The sequence below is a fragment of the Vipera ursinii genome (assembly GCF_947247035.1).
Source record: "Vipera ursinii genome assembly, chromosome: 17".
Taxonomy (NCBI): Eukaryota; Metazoa; Chordata; class Lepidosauria; order Squamata; family Viperidae; genus Vipera; species Vipera ursinii.
The window spans coordinates 5,530,371-5,540,316 of NC_139530.1; the positions used below are offsets into that span (position 1 = coordinate 5,530,371).

The 9,946-nt window shown below is 47.7% G+C and overlaps 1 protein-coding gene across 1 annotated transcript in view; it reads left to right on the forward strand.

Moving 5' to 3' along the window:
* The window catches only part of IGSF21 (immunoglobin superfamily member 21), a gene marked incomplete at both ends in the record, with an annotated part of 69,845 nt that overhangs the window by 45,864 nt on the left and 14,035 nt on the right, over nt 1-9,946 (forward strand). Inside the window, 2 exons of the mRNA XM_083375653.1 lie at nt 273-390; nt 3,921-3,997. Coding sequence (XP_083231779.1) covers nt 273-390; nt 3,921-3,997 — 195 coding nt within the window. The remainder of the gene's footprint in view (nt 1-272; nt 391-3,920; nt 3,998-9,946) is intronic.

Consider the following 9,946-nt stretch of genomic DNA (forward strand, 5'->3'; position numbering starts at 1 on the left):
TGAAAGGCTTCAGTTTGCTTCTAAGCTAGCCGTGAATTTTTATCTTTATTTTTTTCCCCACTCCTACAATGAAAAAAAATAAAATCTCCTTCCATTCGGTCCAGCTGCTGGCGGTAACGTGGCGTCTCCATCTCAGTGGCACAAAAAAAGGGGTTTTTTCCACCCACCCCCCTCAATTTCCTGGTCCGACCTTGAGGTCTGGGACCTGAAAATTAATCAAACCACACCCGAAATGTAAGCACGCTCCATCCACCCCCTGCTCACCTTTCCAGGTTTCGGCTGAAGAAAAGCAAATGTTGTCTTCTGCCTCCACGGGACGGCGAGCTCTGCCCGGGTCTGCGTGGTTGCGGGTTCTTGAACCCATCTCCCACAGCCAGGCCGGCATGGATAGTAAGTTGTAAGGAATAATGGACGTTGCAGTTTAGCAAGGTTGGGAAATTCAGAGATTGAGCCCAAGTCTGTTTTGAGAGTCTGGGATCTCTAGATAATCTGAAGAAATAGAGAACGGTCTGGAGAGGATAAAACATAATAATAATAATAATAATAATAATAATAATAATAATAATAATAATAATAATAATAATAATAGTAGTAGTAGTAGTAGTAGTAGTAGTAATAGTACTACTACTACTAGTAGTAATATAATAATAATAGTAGTAGTAGTATTAGTAATATAATAATAATAATGATAATGATGATGATGATGGTGATGGTGATATTGGAAGGGACCTTGGAGGTCATCTAGTCCAACCCCCTGCTCAGGCAGGAAACCCTGTACCATTTCAGACAAATGGCTGTCCAGTCTCTAGTGAGGGTAGGCAAAATATTTCCTTCCTTCCTTCCTTCCTTCCTTCCTTCCTTCCTTCCTTCCTTCCTTCCTTCCTTCCTTCCTTCCTTCCTTCCTCCCTTCCTTCCCCTCTTGCTTTTTTTGTATTCCCTCCTTCCTTCCTTCCTTTCTTCTTCCCCTATTTCCTTCTTCCCTCTTTCTTTTTTCTTTTAATTCCCTCCCTCTCTTCCTCCTTCCCTCCCTCCCTCCCTTCTTTCCTTCCTTTTTCTTTCATTCTCTTATCTCTCCTCCTTATATCTCCCTCGTCTACATTTCTTTCTCTCCTTTCTCCCTTTCTCCTTCCTTCCTTTTTCTTTCATCCTCTCATCTCTCCTATCTCTTCCTTTCCTTTCCTTTCCTTTCCACAGACAAAAACCCCCATTTTATGCTGGCTGCTGCTTGCGCACCTGCAAATTATCCATATAATTTAGACAAGCTTCTCCTGTGACAGGCATCCCTCTGGTTTTGCCCACCGCAACTTTGCGGTGCTTTCGGCGGGCAACCGCAGGCATCGGCAAACCAGTCAGGAATGTGTAACAAAACACAACTACAATAACAGGTCTCATTCAGACAGTTTTTCCCTCCCTCCCAGCTGCCAATCCAGCTAATTAATTACAGCTGTTTGCCTCTTCTATTTTTAAAGCCTTTGCTGCCAGAAACCCTAATCAGCTGCTCATTCATCGGGTGTCTGCAGCTTGGCTCGCTGCCTCCGTCCCCAAGACCAGCTTGCGGCCCTTGCGGGGAATGTTGCGGTGTGGCCCCCCCCTCCCCTCTAGAGGCACCCAGCTCTCCCTGCCAACTCTGTGGGGTCCTGCCGACCCCGGTTCACGCAGCGCCCTAAGCTGTACGGCGTAGTCGTAAAAAACAACAACAATGCTATACAGCCCTGGGGTGGGATAGATGGCCTTCAGAGTCCTCAAGAAAGTTTAGAAGAGCAGTGGTGCAGTCTGGGACTTGTTGGGGAGGGGCACAGATGGCCCGAGCATACGTGAGTTGAGGAAAGGGGGGGTGGGGGTGGAAATGAAGGCAGAGCCAAGAAGAGAAAGCCTTGCTTTGTAAAATGTGGCTTGGCTCGCTCGCTTGAGCCCACCACGATCCCTTCTAAGGCTGAATCTCACCTACGCAGCCGCAGATGGGGTGGTCCAGCTTTCACCTTTTCAGCAGTGTGTAGGACGTTTTGTGGCGTGCATATGTACGGGGAGTCCTTTCCTAGCTCACCACAATAGGGACCGGCAACTTGACCGTCGAGCAAAGCAACTGCCAAGCGAAAGATGGCAAGATTTCCTCAGCTTTCCTTTGCTTACAGGCGTGCAGAGATCATCCGAGTACTGGTGGCCATGTGCTTTTCCCATCATCCTCGTAACTGCAAAGCGTCCCTAAATGAGGCAGTCGCTAAGCAAGGACCGCAGTTCACTCATTTGCCACACCCCTGGTCGTAGCCCTTGACTTACGACGCGCAACAAAGTTTTCCGTCGCGAAGCAAGACAATCAAGTGAGCTTTGCCCCGTTCTACGACCTGCCTCGCCGCAGTAGTTTTAAGCGAATCGCAGCAGGTGATTACCTTAGCAACACGCCAAGTGAATCTGGCTTCCTTCTTAGCGGGTGGCAGAAGGGATATCACGCGACCCCGGGACACTGCGACCGTCGTAAATACGAGTCAGTTGCCAAGCCTAAGAATTTCGATCGCATGACCATTGTGTGTGGGGGGGTGGAGGAGAACGCCACATGCTGTTGTAACTCCGGACGGTCATTAAATGAACTGTTGTAAGTCGAGGACTACCTATATAGGGAGAAATTGGCCAAAATAGTAAAAGTGGACACCGGACACATTGCAAGTAGCCCCTAAGGCGCCCCCCCTCCTCCCTTCTCTTCAGTTAGCCTAGCTCAGCAAGCAATTTTGGCTTTATTGCTTAATTTTACGGCCTTTTTTTATACCCTGAGCTTTAAAAGTGGGGTATAAAACTGTTCCTGAGAAGTGTGAAATATAAAGCTTTTCTTTCTTTCTTTCTTTCTTTCTTTTTTGAACGGAAAGTGCATTTTAGCCCTGGTTTTCCTGGCCACACAAAGCGGGAAAAATTTAGACGTGATCCGCGGCGGATTAATTCTTCGTTCGCTCGTTTGGCTTCCGCTAATATTTTTTTTTCGGGGGGGGGGAAACAAACCCTCCCTCTCTGTTTGCAAGGATTCTCACCTCTCATTTTCTTTCCTTTTTTTGTTTTTTTGGTAAAGTTTTTAATTAACTTTTTTTCATCCCATTCCGTTCGTTCGACAAGTTTTAATCGTTCGCTAATTACAAATTTAAAACTGCTAATCCTTCGTTCTTTTCTCCAGCCGTGGGTAAATATATATATATATATATATATCAGTCCCCAGTTTGAAAAAATCTTCTGTTACTTCTTTTTTCTTTCTTTCAACCTCGTAGTAAGTCTGTCCCGTTTCCGCACATTCTAGTATTTTTATTTTATTTTTAAAAAATGATGGGTGGCTTCCGAGATTGGCCCCAAGAGGCCGATGTTGGCAGTCCTCATTTTAGCAACCGCAGTTGGGACCAGCAACTCGGTCACTAAGCGAAGCGGTTGCCCCGGTGAAAGCGTGACTGCGCTTCCTTCCTTCCTTCCTTCCTTCCTTCCTTCCTTCCTTCCTTCCCTTCCTTCCTTCCTTCCTTCCTTCCCTTCCTTCCTTCCTTCCTTCCTTCCTTCTTTCCTTCCTTCCCTCCCTCCCTCCCTTCCTTCCTTCCTTCCTTCCTTCCTTCCTTCCTTCCTTCCTTCCTTCCTTCCTTCCTTCCTTCTCCCTTTCTCATCTCCTTCCTTCCTCCCTCCCTGTAATAAACATTTCCTTCCTTCCTTCCTTCCTTCCTTCCTTCCTTCCTTCCTTCCTTCCTTCCTTCCTTCCTTCCTTCCTTGCTTACCTCCATCTTTCCCATCTCCTTCCAGCTTTCCTCCGCTTTGCAGGCCTGCCCAAAGCGAGGATAAGTAAGGAAACAGACATTTTCGTCTGCGTTTTAACTGCGAAGGACTGGGTTTGAATTCATCCCTGCCTCGCGTTTTAAATGTTACGTCTTTATCTTTTAAGGTTTTGCTTGCACCCCACCCAGGGTTCCTTGGGCAAATGAACGAAATAAAGGCTTGCTCAATGAAACCGTCGCTGAAGGAGGATTTGGTTGACGGTCAGGTAGCCTGCCCGCGGTTCTGGAGGTTCCATTTAACCCAGTGGGATTTTCATTCGTGGTGTCTTCTGTTGATTTTCCTTTTTTTTTTTTTTTGGATAGCTATCTTTAAAAAAAAAAGAGGTGTAAGGACTTAGAAGAGGGCGAGTTTTCCCAAAGTTATCTCTGACCAGAATTATTAATTTTTTTCTGAATTCGGCACAGGTTGCTTTTAAGGATTGCTTCTTAAATTACTTTACTGTAAGTTTAGCACAGGCTGCTTTGAAGCAGGGGTCCTCAGACTTGGCCCTTTGAGGATTTGAGGACTTCAACTCCCAGAATCCCTCCGCCAGGCTGAGGAATTCTGGGAGTTGAAGTCCCCAAGTCCTCAAAAGGGCCACGTTTGAGGACCTCTGGTGCTAAGATTAAGCCGGAAGGCGTTTTGTCGTGGTGGCTTTAACTTTTCAGCCCTGTTTCTCAATTCACACGTTGCCCTACTAGACCAGGGTTAGGCAACCTCGGCTCTTTTATGACTCGTGGACTTCAACTCCCAGAATTCCTGAGTCAGCTGACTCAGGAATTCTGGGAGTTGAAGTCCACGAGTCATAAAAGAGCCGAGGTTGCCTACCCGGGCCCTAGACTTAAGAACCAGGTTTTTATTTCCATAGATTTGACCTCTGGACCAGCTTCCTTCATGGCCAAATCACTCAGCCAGGTTTGTCAGAGGGCAGAATTGTGGCTTTTGGCATCGACAGTGCCCGGCAATGCAGACCCGCACAGTTTTTCCTTCCTGCCCTTGAAATCCTGATTTTGTGTCTCAGGCAACTTGCTTCCTGCTGAGTCTAATTGTGGTGGAATCTCCTGACATGAGTAATTACTGTTTTGCAAGGATTTCGCTGGCTTTACTAATTGATTACATATTCTCTGACTGGACAGTTTCTTTATTGGAAACGGCAAAATATGCTCGCTTGCTTTTGCTGTACTGCTGATAGCCTTCCTTCCTTCCTTCCTTCCTTCCTTCCTTCCTTCCTTCCTTCCTTCCTTCCTTCCCTCCCTCCCCTGCTTCCCTCCATCCTTCCCATCTATCCATCCCATCACTTCTTCCTTCCTTCCTTCCTTCTTCCCTCCCTCCCCTGCTTCCCTCCATCCTTTCCATCTATCCATCCCATCACTTCTTCCTTCCCTCCTTCCCTCCATCCTTCCCATCTATCCATCCCATCACTTCTTCCTTCCCTGCTTCCCTCCATCCTTCCCATCTATCCATCCCATCACTTCTTTCTTCTTTGCTTCCTTCCATCTATCCATCCTATCACTTCTTTCTTCTTTGCTTCCTTCCATCCTTCCCATCTATCCATCCCATCACTTCTTCCTTCCTTCCTTCCTGCCTTCCTTCCTTCCTTCCTTCTTTCCCTCCCTCCCTCCCTCCCATCACCTCTCCTTCCCTTTCTTCCTTTCTTCCTACCTCCCTTCTTCCTTTCCATCCATCCATCCATCTATCCATCCCATCACTTCTTCCTTCCTTCCCTCCATCCTTTCCATCTATCCATCCCATCACTTCTTCCTTCCTTCCCTCCATCCTTCCCATCTATCCATCCCATCACTTCTTCCTTCCTTCCTTCCCTCCATCCTTTCCATCTATCCATCCCATCACTTCTTCCTTCCTTCCTTCCCTCCATCCTTTCCATCTATCCATCCCATCAATTCTTCCTTCCTTCCTTCCCTCCATCCTTTCCATCTATCCATCCTTCTTCCTTTCCAGCCATCTATCTATCCATCCCATCATTCCTTCCTTCCCTGCTTCCTTCCATCCTTCCCATCTGTCCGTAAGTCGAGGACTGCCTGTACTGCTTTGCTAAGCTGCGAAAGGAAGGCAGGGATCACAGCAGAGGAAGGGGATCACCCAAACGGGACCCAGAAGAGGTCCCCTTGGCAGCTAAAAGATCATCCCCAAGGAAGGGTCAGCTGCAGGGTCTGAGTTCGAAAGAGGAGAAATGAGAGAATCTCTGACCCTTGCTCTCTCTGGCCTTTAGAAAGTGGCGCTTCTGTTCGCTGAGCATCCAGGCAGTCTGAGAGAATGCAAATTCTTTGGGCTGGTTGTCTGAGCTTGGTGTGGACCCCAATTCTTGGGAGGGGGAGCTTTTGAGCCCCTTGACTATCAGATGTCCCCCAACGAAATTCTTAAATCTTTCCATGGGGCTGCAAAAGGGACTCCGCTGAGCAGTTTCCTCCTCCTCCTCCTCCTCCTCCTCCTCCTCCTCCTCCTCCTCCTCCTCCTCCTCATCCTCCTCGTCCCTTCTAGCATTGATGATAATACATAGTTGGGTCATGAAACATCTGCAAGAAAACAGCCAAGCTCAGAGAGCACCAAGGACCCTACATGCCTCCTCCTCCTCCTCCTCCTCCTCCTCCTCCTCCTCCTCCTCCTCCTCCTCCTCCTGAATCTGTGTATTGTAGCACTAACACAATTTACAGCCAGAGCGATTTTGCTGGCCCAGCACTGAGCACTTAAAAGCCTCTGTAATTGTCAGCCGGGTTTCCACAAATTGTCTGAATTACCGTGAAGCAGAGCATGTTTGCTGGGGAAATGCGTTTCCACCTTTATTTCCAAACCGGCATTCAGAGTGTTTGCCTCCACATTTATTTATTTGGGGGGAGGGAAAATAGGAAAAAAAAAAAGGACAGGGGAAAAAGGCGATTTCTATCGGTTGCGGGAGCAGGGAAGAAGCAGGCAGGCTGCAATTCTCCAGGTGATTCGCTTGAGGCGGCCACTCATAAGGCTTAATTTTCAGGATATCCAAACATGGTTTGGATAAAACGGTTTGTGGGTTTTCCTAACCCATCTGGAAATCCCTCTCGCTTACTTGGACCCAAGAAGGAACCCGGCGACTTACATTCATACAACAGGTTTAACTTGCTTAGGGAATTAACCAGCTTTCTTTCATTCGCGCTATGCCCGTTTCTCCACACAAGACCCGATTTGCAAGAAAGATTCATCCACGGGGTAACCCAGCTTAATCTTAATCAGGACTAGCATCTGCTTTTGCCTGTCTCTGCTTGGCCTTTATCCGGCTTGACACAACACACTGATCGTAAATGTTGGGCTGAAGATTTGAGTTTGCTCTTAATTCACAGGTTACACCGAGCCGTGTTCTGAGCAGCTTTGGCTGAGTAAGCCACTGTAGGCTGGCGTTCCAGATAACCTATGGAGCCTTACTTGTAGTCCTCAATTTATAACTCTAATGGCGCCTGTGTTGGTTGTGATGTTTGTAAAGCGGGTCATCGTGTCATCCTGTGGAAACCTCTGCCTTTTTCTTGGATGACCCAAAGGTGCTTTTTTTTCAGGAGGCAACTGAACTTTTCTTGTTTTTCTTCGAAGATGTTTCATTTCTCATCCAAGAAGCTCTGACCCGACGGTGGAGGAACGGAAAGATTTATATTCCTTGCAGACAGCCGATCATTTGCATCCTTTTAGAGGATCCTTGAAGCCGGTTTACCTGTGTTTTCAGGGTCACCTGGGTGGTGCAAATGGGTGTGGAGCCCTCTTGGCTGCAGCGTGTTTTCCGCCCTGGGTCCCTTCACTGTTGAAAGGTGTGCAGGCTGTTAGGGTGTGTGTGTGTGTGTGTGTGTGTGTGTGTGTGTGTGTGTGTGTGTTTGATGTTCTTCACCTGGAGAACCATCAAGGCAATGGTAGCATTCAAAGGGGGATGTTTTTGCAGCCAAGCAGACACCCCCCCGGGAGAATTTTCCGTTCTTCTTGCTCTGACCTTCCGTGATCCAGATTGGAAGAGAGGATCTGCCTTGCCCACAGAGGTGTCCTCCATGAAGTGTCCTCTACATGCGTGAAACGAGGTAGCGTCCATACCTCTCCTTCTTTTGCTGTGTTAAACTGTAGGCAGGAGTGGGATGTCGCCACGTCGCCTCTGCTGCAGACATTTAGGTCAGATAACTCTCCAACATGGTCGGTGTCAGGAGTGAAAATTTGGCAGCTTACGTGCCTCTCTGTTTTCCTCTTGCCGTTAAGAGTAAGGATGGGGGCAGGTGTTGTTTTCGAACGGGTTAGTTAGAGAAACGAAACCTTTCCAGTTCTACGGGAAGCTTGCCGAGAGCCCGCAGTCTGGAAGCCTTTCAAGGACATTCTAGCAGGTGTGAAGGAGATAGCAGACGGTTCCCATAAACAAAGAGAACTTCTTTACATCAGCTCCGTGGACATCTGGTGAGTTTGGCTGGGAAAGTCGTCGTTACGTGCTTATGGTCCAACGCCCTTGGACTTTAGAGTTAGTTTTACCTTGCCTTTACCAGGCCAGGCATCGGACAAAGAGTAAGCTTTTCAGAAATTAAAATAATCCTGGATTTTTTATTTGGATACTCGAACTGGAGGTTGACAGCTGGTGACTTCAGTGAATAAATAAATAATAATAAATAATTTGGGCTGGTCAGCAAAACAGTTTGGCTGGAAAGACCTAAATTTGTAAAACGGATAGGGAATCTCCTCCCCATTCTTATTTTGCGAACTCTCGTGTCCTCTCAGGACTTCCCTTTCCAGATCCTTCTCAAGAAACAGAATCTTGGCTGCCAGCTAAGTCAAAGTAGGCCTGCATTATTTATTCCGCACTGCAAAGATGCTTACTCATTTTTTTCCCCCACAACCTGAGCAATTGCTTGCAAGCGAAAAAGCGACCTGAAGCTTACATTGGAAGACAGAAAAGACTATGAAACATCTGTGGTTTCTCCTAAAAACCTCAATGCTTTCTTTGCATCTCTCTCTCTCTCTCTCTCTCTCTCTCTCCCTCCCTCCCTCCCTCTCTCTCTCTCTCTCTCTCTCTCTCTCTCTCTCTCTCTCTCTCTCTCTCTCTCTCTCTGCTTGTTCCTAACCACCATTCGTTGTTTGGATGTGCAGCCCAGCCCTGGGCTGGGGAGATAAAGCATCTGTCCCGGTAGTAGTATTTAGACAGATGCTTGTCAAGATCCATTGGGATTGTGTGTACGGGTTTTGGCTGAACTTAGTTCAGGATTGGCTTAATCAGCTCCTGTTAAATCCAGCTGAAAATGGGTGATAACTCTGTTGGTCTTGGAGTCAGCAAAATGGTCTCCGTGACGCTATCGGGAAGAGAACGTTTCTTCGAAGTCCTTCAGAAACAAAGCAGAACTAAAGAATGGGGGAGGGGGAATTTTACATAGAGGTGGAAACCAGGTGTAAGCCGAAGTCAAAAGATGGTCCAGGAGGTCTTCCATCGAGCTCTTTTTCCGTAGAAGCTTCAGGAGATCAAGGAGATGATATTGGTCCTTGGTTCAAGGTCTTTGGTCGCGGGCCAAGCTCCTTGCCCTGGAGGCAGAACAAGAAGCAACGGATGGAAACTCATCAAGGAGAGAAGCAACCTGGAACTAAGGAGACAGTGAGGACAATTAAATCAGTGGGACGGCTTTGCCTTCAGAACTTGGCGGGTTCTCCATCACTGGAGGTTTTCAAAGAAGACTGGACAGTCATTGGTCTGGAATGGTATAGGGTCTCCTGCCTGAGCCAGGGGTTGGACTAGATGACCTCCAAGGTCCCTTCCAACTCTGTTATTCTTTTACCCTCCATCTTCTCGGTGGCCTCCTCACAGAGGTCACGATGGACACAAGGGAGCTGATGGTTCTATCAAAAACCCCTCTTGCTCTCGATCACTTAGCCTCCTTCTCCGTCCCTTTATGGACCCACAATGCGCAGCCTCCATTCTGGGCTGGTTCTAGGTGGCTCCCATCTACCTCTTTTTCTCTCTTTAAAGTTTTCGGCTGGCTCCAGATGGTTTGAAAGCCAGGAAGGGAGGGATCCAAGTGGGTGAGGAAAGACCATTAATGGGTTTTTGAAAGACCTGGGAGGCAAATTTCAACCCTCCACCGAAAACAGCAATAAAAGCCAACCGCTGTGAGGGCCCGCTCTCCGAATTTGGCCGCCTTCTTCTCTCCCCCCACCCCCACCCCCCTTTCCTCCTCCC